The sequence below is a fragment of the Petaurus breviceps genome, unplaced genomic scaffold (genome assembly GCF_028583685.1).
Source record: "Petaurus breviceps papuanus isolate PSGF00001 unplaced genomic scaffold, PetGlider_PUasm1.0 287, whole genome shotgun sequence".
NCBI classification, from domain to species: Eukaryota; Metazoa; Chordata; class Mammalia; order Diprotodontia; family Petauridae; genus Petaurus; species Petaurus breviceps.
Genome location: NW_027186029.1, coordinates 1,894,386 through 1,905,740, shown reverse-complemented (window position 1 = coordinate 1,905,740; position 11,355 = coordinate 1,894,386). Strand labels below are relative to the sequence as shown.

The 11,355-nt window shown below is 47.1% G+C and overlaps 1 protein-coding gene across 2 annotated transcripts in view; it reads left to right on the top strand.

Moving 5' to 3' along the window:
- Positions 1-10,101, top strand: part of LOC138167696 (zinc finger protein 135-like) — an 18,173-nt gene extending 8,072 nt beyond the window's left edge. Inside the window, exons 2-4 of one of the 2 annotated variants that reach the window (XM_069096666.1) lie at positions 2,588-2,704; positions 6,356-6,530; positions 6,928-10,101. In XM_069096666.1, coding sequence (XP_068952767.1) covers positions 2,656-2,704; positions 6,356-6,530; positions 6,928-7,969 — 1,266 coding nt within the window. In that variant the 5' untranslated portion in view covers positions 2,588-2,655 and the 3' untranslated portion in view covers positions 7,970-10,101. The remainder of the gene's footprint in view (positions 1-2,587; positions 2,705-6,355; positions 6,531-6,927) is intronic. The other variant, XM_069096665.1, reaches the window with a different exon arrangement.
- Positions 10,102-11,355: the final 1,254 nt, after the last annotated feature.

Sequence of the window (11,355 nt, the reverse complement as noted above, 5' to 3'; positions counted from 1 at the left end):
AGCTGCAGGGGACCCACCGATGCCCTCCTGCGTTTGGGACCTTCCCTTCAATCTCTGACCAGCTTAGGGTCTGGACCCTTGATTCGGTGCCCTGTCTTCTCCCAGAGCTCACACCTTCCATCATCACTTCTTCCTGAATTTCCGAAACTTATTTCCTTGATTTCTCTCTGTTTTTACCTCGTCTGTTCCCTGCCATCTTCCCTCTTGTCCTTCCGGATGGCTGTGCCATAAGGCACAGCCTGGACAGCCAGCATTTCATTGCTCCCTGCTGCTTTTACATTACTCTCCTCTCCCACTGTATCGATCTCCTGCCTCCCTGGGCTCCTCCTGACAGAATAACAAAGAACGAACAGCAGCTCAGCCCCGCTCCCAAGCCAGCAGCCCAGTCCGGCTGCACGGGCCTTTGGGGTTCTCTTCCCCTTCATCTTCAGGCTCTCCTTAGCCCTGGCCCTTCCTTCCCTGCTGCCCACAGCTTGCCCCCATTCTTCTCGCTTCACACTCTGTGACATCTGCATGTTCCTACCTGAGCACTATAAGCATTGGCTCCACTCTTCCCTCGCACTCACTGCCCAGATCCTGGAAGCTGGCTTTTCTCCTTCCCACTTGGCAGGGCCTGTGCTCTCTCAGGATGCTGGTGAGCTCTTTATGGCTAATCAGTTGGCCTTCTTTCAGTGTTCATCCTTGACCTTTCTAGAGTGTTTTATGGTGGTGATCAGCCCAAGGATGTTTGTGACATGGCTCCGTCCTGGCTCCCGTCTGACTGGGATCCAGTGACTCTCGCCTCTGTCTCCCGACTCCGGGCGTTTTCTCCGGTTGGCAGCACTGAGTCTCCTGGGTCTCCCTGCCTCCCCTCTCTTCAGTCCGTCCTTAACACTGCTGCCGGAGCTTCAACAACTCCTGTGGCCTCTGGGGTTCAATGCCAGCTCCTGTGGTTGGCATTTGATACCCTTCACAGACTGGCTTCAGCTCACGAGCCCATCGTATGAGCTCCCAGAGCCACCTGTAAAATGAGGCAACAACCTGGGGATGTTGGCCCTGAGTGGTGAAGCCCATAGGGTTGTCATATGTCCAAGTGCTTGGCGGACCTTCCGAGTCCTACCTCTGGGCTGTTGTGGCTGTCATTGTGCGGTTGTTTCAGTCATGTCCCCTCTTTGTGACCTCCTTTGGGGTTTTCTTGGCATAGATACTGGAGCAGTTTGCCATTTCCTTTTCTTAACTCATTTTACAGATGAGGAAACTGAGGCAAACAGGGTTAATAAGTGACTTGCCCATGGTCACAAAACTAGTAAGTATCTGAGGTCAGATTTGAACTCAGGAAGATGAGTCTTCAGGCCTGCTTCTTCATGCACCGGGCTGACTAGCTGATCCTAACGTAAATGTTAGCTATTGCTATAATAGAAAGAAAAAGACTCAGTTTATTCATCATCAAAGCTAAAAAAAAAAAAGGATTTTCCCAAGATCCTGTAGATCCAGAAAATCCATCATTGGCCACACTAACAGAATCTCAGTGTGTGTTTTTTCAACCCCCTCCACCAGTTAGAGATTTAACTTGATTTTTGGCTAGTAAATTTCCATCTTCTTGTATCAGCCAATCTGTTGTTGCAAACTAATGGGAAAGTTTGCATTTTTTTAAGAGATGGGTTGAAAACCCACTGGAACTCTTCATTTGGAAGATTCTTTTTGGCTTTTTTTGGAGGGGGGAAGGTAGGGCAGTTGGGGTTAAGTGACTCGCCCAAGGTCACACGGCTAGTTTTTGTGTTTAGTGTCTGAGGCCAGATTTGAACTCGGGTCCTCCTGACTCCAGGGCCAGTGCTGTATTCACTGCACCACCTAGCCGTCCCTGGAAGATTCTTAAACAGGTTAAATGATCATCTTCCAGTTTTTAAGGTATGTGAGAAGGTTTTTTATAGATGCCAGGCTTGCATTATTTTCAGCAATGTGGAGACGAGATGTCAGACTCTCCAGGAAGAAGCAAAGAATGAGGATTGGCCATTGGATTGGGCAATTTCGAGATCATTGGTAACTTGAGGACAGTTTTATTGAGGAGGTTGAGAATCTGGAACCCAGAGAGATAGAGGTGCCTTTAAAGGAAGAAGGGAAGTTTGGAAGAGGGTGGGGGTGGAGGGAAAGACTGTCTGCAATTCCGACCACAGCCTATCCAAGCCTATTCCTCCTCTTCTTTGTTTTTTAATTTTAAACATTTCTATTTATTTTTTAAATTTAATCTTTATTTTAAGCTCCACATTTTCTTCCTTCTACTCCCTTTCTCACCCAGTGAGGTGGAAAGAAGTAAAATACCATTACACACGTCATCAGAAGTCATACAAAATATCCTTCCACATTGGCTCTATTCCGCCCCCCTGCCCAAAAGCAAGAAAAATGAACAATGGAAGTGAAATAGTAGCAGTCCTCGGTGTGGAGGCAGGTGATGGTTTACATTATGGGCCCTTGGGAATTGTGGGGGATCACTGCATTGACCAGTCACCAAGTCTTTTGCAGTTGATTATCTTTACAATGTCACTGTTACAGAATGCACGGCTCTCCTTGGCCTTGTTTCTGAAGCCATCTCTTTCATCACTTCTCACAGCCCAGTAGCACGCCATCACATTCATACGCTGTGACTTTCAGAAAACATGTATTAGGCATTTACCATGGATGGACTTTCTAAGTCGCGCTGTGCTGAGTTCTGGGGATGCAGAGAAAGGCAAGTAAAAAAGACGTCACAGTCACTTCCCTTAAGAAGTCACAATCTGGGAGGGAGACAAGTATGTAAATCTCTAGATACAGGTGTCTGCAGAGCTTATGAGAGCACTCAAAAGGAAAGGCATCAGCAGCAGAGTGGGGGATGGGGAGGCACTAGAGAAGGGCCAGGAAAGACAGGATCATATATTAGAAAAGGAAGGCAGAGGGGCGGCTCGGTGGTGCAGTGAACAGAGCACCAGCCCGGGAGTCAGAAGGACCTGAGTTCAAATCCAGCCTCAGACATTTGACACACTTGTTAGCCATGTGATCTTGAGCAAGTCACTCGACCCCATTTGCCCTGCCTACCCCCTTCAAGAAGCAAAAAAAAAAGGGGGGTGGCTGGGTGGCACAGTGAGTAGAGCACCAGCCCTGGAGTCAGGAGGACTTGAGTTCAGGTCCAGCCTCAGACACTCGACAACAAAACCTAGCCATGTGACCTTGGCAGGTCACTTAACCCCAGTTGCTCTCCAAAAGGCAAAAGGAGGGCAGCTTTGGGAAAAAACACTATTGACAGTGATGGACCAGGATTCCTTCTTCAGGTTAATCCTTTATTTTCAAATACTTTGGCAGTAGAGAGAGCAAAGCCTAGCGGATCTTCCTTGGTTATCTCCATTTATCTTCTGTGTCTTATTTGTATATATTTTTTGCATGTTGTCTCCCCCACTGATCCTCTTCTGCTTAACTCTTCCCCACTGGGGGTATTTTACTTACCTGCCAGTGTTACCTGTGGAAGCCCCAGAGGAGCTAGGTGGGGGAAACTGAGAAAGAGGACTGTGCCGTTTCAGGTGACTGAGTTAAGTCACAGCTGCCCTGGGATGAATCAAGGGACTGATGCGGTTGTATCAGAGGGCTATTACCTCCGATGTCAGGGCTCCTCAGCCACCTTTGGTGTGCACCTGTCATCCAGATGGCACTTGTGAATCCAAGAAGTTGTAGCATGAGCAGTGGCCACTCCCCTGCAAAACTGTCCTGGCAAACAGGCTAGACCAGGTTGAGGGTAATGGACAGGCCTCAGAGCCATCTGTGATTTAGGGGGATGTCTGCCTCAGGCATGGGAAGATTTCCTTCAGCAGATAGAACAGGATGTTCCAGTGGCTTTGAAGGCAACTGAAGCAGGTGCTTTGGAGTGCTTAGAGCTTGTCCAGACATCAGAGAAGCCAGGGTCATCCCCTGCATCCCAGGCCATCGCTAGTCTTCTCGATTCTTGTACTGCTGCTGGACTTGGATGACTCTGGGAGAAAGAGGCTGAAGACTTTGCGCCATTGCCTCTTGAATCCAGTTTACTTGAAAGGGAAGATATCACCTCATGATCTCGTCGGTCCTCTTCAGAAATGAAGGCCAACAGCAAGTCCGAGATCAGCAGCATAGGATCGGTTTGCCCATTCACCCCAGTTGGTCTGACCAACCATAGTTGGACACACTGAAACTTGACTCTAGCAGAGTGATGTCAGTTTGGCCCTCCTCTAGAACGACGTAGTTACTGCCTTTCGTTGGCATTACTTCATAGGCATCTTCCTATGTGTCTCTGAGTGCCTTTTATTCCTTGTTATTCCATTATATTTATTTATCTTAGTTCCCAGTTAGCACATTCCATTTCCACCTATTTTGCTTCCAGCTTCTTTTTCTTTTTCTGAAGTGCTCTTGTGAATATTTCAGCACATATCACTCTTTACATCTAACATTGACCTCCTTGGGATCGCTGAATCAAAATTACTACTAATTTTTTTTTCCATAACTATTGTTTTCCACTGAAGCAACATTGACTTTTTTCAACTGTTATTACCTTAATCATTTGAATAAGGCAATAATACCTGAGGTGACAATTTAGAATTGTTTCAGTTTTCATTTCTTCTTATTTGAAGCATTGAATGTTAGTTTATATTTCTTCTTTATAAAACTGGTCATGTTTGTTTGACCACTAGGCCATGGGGAGGTAGTTCTTTGTCTTAGAGATTTAGGGCAATTTCCTATAAATTTTGGATTCAGTTCAGTAAACATTAACCATGTCCAATGTACAGACATTTTGCTAGGTACAGGGTATACAAAACACACACTCACACACACACACACACACCCCCAGGGGCAGCACCTGCCCCTAAGAAGTTTCCCTTTTACTTCTAGGAGGATGCAGCCGATATATACACAAATAAGTATGACCCATACGAAGTAATTTTGAAAGGGATAAAATACTAGTAAATAAATAAACTTGGGGAAATTACCAGAGGCCTTCTGCAGGAGGTATAGATGCCAAGCTGGGTCTCGAAGGTTACTAGGTAGTCTATGAGGGTGAGGAAGAGAGTGCATTCCAGCCCAGAAGGAACAACAGAGGCAAAGGCTTATAGGCAGTGGTTAGGGTGGCCCTCTGGGCACAAAGCTCCTTGCCAGGGTACATATTCTGAATGTGGCTTTCACCCGTTAGCCTACCTCTGTGTCTTAAAATAACACATGAGAGAAGGTGGACTTACTGTGTGTGACTTGGTGAGAGGAGCACGGGCTTTAGAGGTGGTTGAAGGAATTGGGCGTGGTTAGTCTAGAGAAGAGAAGACTGGGAGAGAAATTACGGACTCAAAGTATTTGAAGGACTGTCATGTTGAACAGGGATTTGATATGTTCCATTTGGCCTCAGAGGGCAGAACCAGGAATCACAGGTTTAAGTTGCAAAGAGACTAGTTTAGAGGCTAGATAACAGGGAAAACTTCTTAAATTTTGGAACCACCCAAAAATGGACCTATTTAGAGGTGGTGGGTTCCCCTTCCCTCCTTGGTGGTCTTTGAGGAGAGACTGGACAACCACTGGTTGGGTGTGTTATGGTGGAAGTTCCTTTGATGAGTTGGACTAAGGCCATTGAGGTCTTTTGCCCTTCTGTTTCTATGAGTCAAAAGATAACCCAGCAGGGCAGCCAGGTGGCGCAGTGAGTAAAGCGCTGGCCCCAGAGTCAGGAGGACCCGAGTTGGGTTCTGGCCTCAGACACTTAACACCCACACAAAAACAGTAGCCATGTAACCTTGGGCAAGTACCTTAACCCCTATTGCCCTCTAAAAGGCAAAAAAAAAAAAAAAAAGATAATCCAGCTTAACATTTATTAGTATTGTAACCTTGGGTAAGTCACTAAATAAATATGAGTCCCAGTTTCCTTATTTGTAAAAGGAATAACTAACCAACCTACCTTCCAAGGCTGGTGTGAGGATTGGTGTGAAAGCTTTTTCTCAACCATCCATGACTAGTATAGATATGGAGGTGTAGTGGGCACACTAGAGTGAACTTAGGGGTCAGAAAGTCTCTTGCTTATAACACATGCAAGCAGGACAAACTTGGTCAAGCTTCCTAACCTCAGGTAACTCTCTTTGAACTTAGTTGATCTCTTGGGTGGAGGGAATTTCTTCACCCCACTGGTCATGCTCTGAACCATTAAAATCACAAGTCCTGTCCTTTCCCCACCTCTACAAAAAGGGATCGTATAAACTGAAGATAGCGCCATCTTTTTGTTCTACCCTGTGAAGTCTGACAGTGCTGTTTCTCAAGGGCAGATGGTGAGGGCAGGACTAAATAAGTAGGAATTGCTTGTTTCCCAGCAGGATGAGCAGAGACACTTACATTTTGTTGTTTCTTTCAGATTGGGAGGTGGCTCCTGAAACCAAGGAGTCATTTCCAAAGCTGGGCTTCTCTATGGAACAGCCATCCCAGGAAATACTCACATGGGATGGTCCCTGTGTTTCTAGTTTGGGAGAAACTTCAGCATGTGATGCCAGGCTAGAGAAGCAGCCGCGGAAAGTAGTGAGACATCCAAGGTAAGTAACAGTCACCCTGAGGAGGACTCCTGACAACACGAAGACAGCAGCAGCTGTGGGCTGCGGCCAGGCAATCTTCCATAGCAAAACTAGGGAAAAGAAAAGGCTTGCTGAGTGAAAGAGCTCCAGGGCTATTCACACATCTAGTTTGGGTTCACGATAGTTAGAGGATCACAGATTTAGAGGTAGAATGAAAGACTTGAGACTGGAGAAAAACTCAGAGGCCCTCTAGTCATAAATGCTTTAGAAGCTGCCCTAAAGTACAGTGAAAGTGGAAAATCTTCATTTGGATTCAAACTGTTTAAGTATTATTGGATACATACTGAAGAGAGACCTTATGAATGCAGTGTATGCCTAAAAGCCACTAACAACAGACTCTCCATTACTTCCTTCACAGACTTGGTCCTGGAGAGAAACCCTATAAATGTAACGAATGTGGGAAGGCCTTCCGACAAAGCTCACAACTCATTGTACATCACAGAATTCACACTGGTGAGAAACCTTATGAATGTAATGAATGTGGGAAGGCCTTCCGTGAGAGCAAAGAACTTATTCGACACCAGAGAATTCACACTGGAGAGAAACCATATGAATGCAAAGAATGTGGGAAGGGCTTCAGAGAGAGCAAAGAACTTACTCGACATCAGAGGATTCATACTGGAGAAAAACCTTATGAATGTAAAGACTGTGGGAAGGCCTTCAGGCGGAGAACTGGACTCAATGAACATCAGAGAATTCATACTGGAGAAAAACCTTATGAATGTAATGAATGTGGGAAGGCCTTCAGGCGGAGAACTGGACTTAATGAACATCAGAGAATTCATACTGGAGAAAAACCTTATGAGTGTAATGAATGTGGGAAAGCTTTCCGTGAGAGCAAAGAACTTATTCAGCATCAGAGAATTCACACAGGGGAGAAACCTTATGAATGTAAAGAATGTGGGAAGGCCTTCAGACGGAGCACAGGACTTACTGATCATCAGAGAATTCATACTGGAGAGAAACCTTATGAATGCAATCAATGTGGCAAGACTTTCCGCTGGAGAACAGAACTTACTTCCCATCACACAATTCATACTGGAGAGAAACCATATGAATGTAGCGAGTGTGGGAAGGCCTTCCGCCTGAGTGCCCATCTTATTCAACATCGGAGTATTCATACTGGTGAGAAACCTTATGAGTGTAATGTTTGTGGGAAAGCCTTCCGGTGGATCACAGGACTTGCTTCCCATCACAGAATTCATACAGGAGAGAAACCCTATGAATGTAACATATGTGGAAAGACCTTCCGCCAGAGTACACAACTTTCTCGACATCATAGAATGCATACAGGAGAGAAACCCTATGAATGTACTGAGTGTGGAAAGGCCTTCTGCCTGAGCACACAGCTTATTCAGCACCAGAGAATCCATAACAGAATGAAGCCTTTTGAATGGTGAGGCCTCATGAAGGCCCTGAACACGGGGTGTGGTTGACACAGAAATCTGGAGAATTTGAACTCAAGATCAAATCCGGGCAGATTTCCCCCACTGGCTGTCGCGTCAGCCTTCAGGCAGTCATTGCTACCCCCCGTGTTGCACCGCCTGCAGGGAGACATCGGAGTTACTCGTCCAGAAGATTGTGGCGATGTGACCAGAACGGGTTCCGACAGCTCTGCTCTTTCCAGCTTGTCTGAGTCACCGCCTGCTCTCTTCCTTCCAGTCTCAGAAGAATGGGCACTAAATCCTCTGCCTGTGCACTTGGTCTCAGCCCCTCTTGCCCGTTCCCAGAGTCTCGTGCCAGCCATCATCCCCCATGGGCATCTTCAGTCCATAGCTTCATCGACTCCCTACCTGCTGCTTACAAACACACTTGTGTCTGACTGCTACTTGGTTTTCAAAGGCTGCCCTGCAGTCTGTTATAGTCATTCTATTGAAACCCTGCTCAGAAGCCGGCTCCTGGTCATCAAATCCAGTGGTCTTCTTATTCCTTTTCCTCTTTGAAGTCTTGGGTTGATGAGCCCTCTCTGACATGATCTCCCTGATAGCACTTGGGTCTCCCCCCAGTATTCAGCTCTTCCTTTTCTGTCTCCATTGACTCACTTCTCTCCTCTGGTGAAAGTCTTATTTGGAAACCAAGGGCTGGCAGAGCCCTGTCAGGAGGGGCTGGAGGAAAAGCTTGGGCATGGTGGGCAGCAGAAGAATCAGAACAAATTCCTGTCCTGCTCCCCCGTGTACTGGCCAGCACTTCTAAAAGCCAGCCGGCTAGCTCCAGCTTTGTCCTGACGAAGGATGGCTTCTTTGTTTTTCAAAAGTATTTTATCTTGAGGAATACAGGAAGAGAGGGCACACTTCTTTGTAAGTGGAGACTCAGACTGGACTCTGGATTGCAGCAGGAAGTGAGGCCGACTTCAGGAGCCCTCCAGATGGGCAGAGCTGTCACAGATCAGGTTCAGGTAGCCAGGAAGCTGGTTGAGGCACTGACATGTGAGTGAAGGAAGACTTAACAGGGTGGCAAGAAAACTGGACCGGCCATAGCAGGACAGTGCAGTGGATGATGCTGATCTTTTAAAGTTGGGGGAGAGGGAAACAAGCAGAAGTGGGATGTCCTGAACCATTGTTGGAGAGCTCTCTGGGGGCCTGTGAGCATGAAGGGGAGATGGAAGGAGTGAGAAAGGTGCCTTACTTAACTGAATAAGAAGTCCTCTGTCAAAGAAGGGGGATTTGTGTGTGTGTGTGTGTGTGTGTGTGTGTGTGTGTGTGTGTGTGTGTGTGTGTGTGTGTGTCCTCATAGCTACCGGCCACAGCTATATGGAGTATCACTCTCTGGCCTGAGTGAGTGTAAGAGAGAAGCCAGTTCCATGGCTTTGACTGTCCTCTTGGACTCTAGCCCTGCCTCATTGTGGGGCACCAGCTGCCTACAGGACATCCCATGTCACCTGGTGCGTGCCAGGGGCTCCACCCTTTGTCTTCCCTCCCGGGTTCCAACCTCGGTGCTATTTTTACCTCTTCTGATCTGTTAGCGAGTCTTTTCCGATTCTACCTCTGTGGTCTCTCTCACACAGGTCCTTTCCTCTACTCACCTGGCCACTCCCTTCCTCAGCTCCTCTTTGGATTATGCATTACCACCGAATAGGTCTCCTTCCCTGGCCTGCCTTCCCTCTCCACTGCCGCTTGGGTGTTCCCTGTGACCTCATGTGACACATACTCAGAAAGCATTGCTCCTGCTCCCTCCTCCCATCCGCCTCCTGAGTGGTCTCGTCCACTGGAGTGGCTGCTATTCCACAAACACACCCTCTGCTCTGGGGCTTCTTTACTTCTGCTTGTGGTGCTTTCTGTGCCCGGACTGTTGTCTCTCCTCCCTTCCACCTGCGGAATTCTTGCAGGTGCTTGGAAACCAAACCTCTCCTCCCCCAAAAGACCTTACATAGCACTTTGTTTCTACTTGTGTGTTCTTTTGTCTTGTAGTCACTTGTGTCCATGTCGAATCCGTGAGGAGAGGACCCGTGTTTTATTTAACCTTCGTATGTCCCCCAGGGTCTGGCACGAGGCTCTGTACTCAGCTAATGAATAATAAATGTTGATTGACTTGCCTTGCCTATGAAGCAGGTTTTACTGTGGGATATGCCTTGCTGAATATCATTGAATGTGTAGTGCAGGGTAACCTGGGAATGGGTCCCATGCCCCGCTTGGGTGTCTGCTGAGCCTTGACTCCACAGCAGCTTCCTCTGCCTCCATAGAAGGCACTCGTCACTCAGTGTGTCATGTGTAGAGCACTTTCTTCTTAGAATGGTCCTTCTACTGTGTAACTTTAACCCAGATGAACTTCTAATTGGCAGGTGCTCAGATGGTGCGGCAGTGATGTTAGTCTGGGCTCAGGACACAGAAGATAAGATTTACACTCCTGCTCATATTTCATCCAAGTTTGCTTACTAGCATGACACCTGGGCTAGTGGGGCGGAAGGGAAGGGAAGAGGGTGTCTGTGGTACAGACCTGCGTCAGCTAATTAGGGAAAACTGGTGGCGGAAATCTCCAGCAGGGCACACACTCCACTCATGTTGGATACCTGCATCATTTCTTTCATGTTTAAGTTGTCCTGAGATAAGGATAAAGAATGGGATATTTATAGCTTTGGTCTCCCATTCAGAGAATATCTCTTCCTGAAACCACCTTCACCATCACTTAGGGGCTGGTTGAGGTGCTCTGGAAAGGAGAGGGAACAAGAGGTGATTTTGGAGAAAGTGGGAGTGGGGGAGATCTGTGAGGAATCTGGACAGCCCAGGGTGGGAGGGCTGTGTAGCACCTCTCCAAGGCTTCTCCCTGAAGGATGGAAGAATTGGTTATTTTCCCCTTTCCCCTGCTACCAGCCACTTCCTGCTTGAGGTTCAGGCTTCCCCCTTGGAGGACCTTTGCATTTACAGGCCCTGGTTCCTAATAACCCAGGAGGATGAAATGTCCTATTGCCTTAAAGGTCATGTGAATGAACGGGTTTTGAAATAGCACAAATTATCAATAGGTATCTGAAAATTGTTCAAATTCTCATCACAAATGCAAATGTAAACAACTCAGTTATACAACATTGAGCTCTACAAAGCACTTTCAAAGACTTAAGCCTTTCAAGTTCCCAGAGGCCACCCAGAGCTGTCCATCAACAAGAATCTCCCTTCATTGCACCTGCCAAGTGGCCTTCCAGCATTTGCTTCTAGACCTACAGTGAACTCTGAGACTTCACCCCCATCATATTGACAGAGATGACCAAAAAAAAAAAAAATGGCACTTAGTGGAGTCAGAGGGCGTGGAAGGAATGGCAAGCTCAACGATGGTGGTAACTGTTGGACCAAATGTT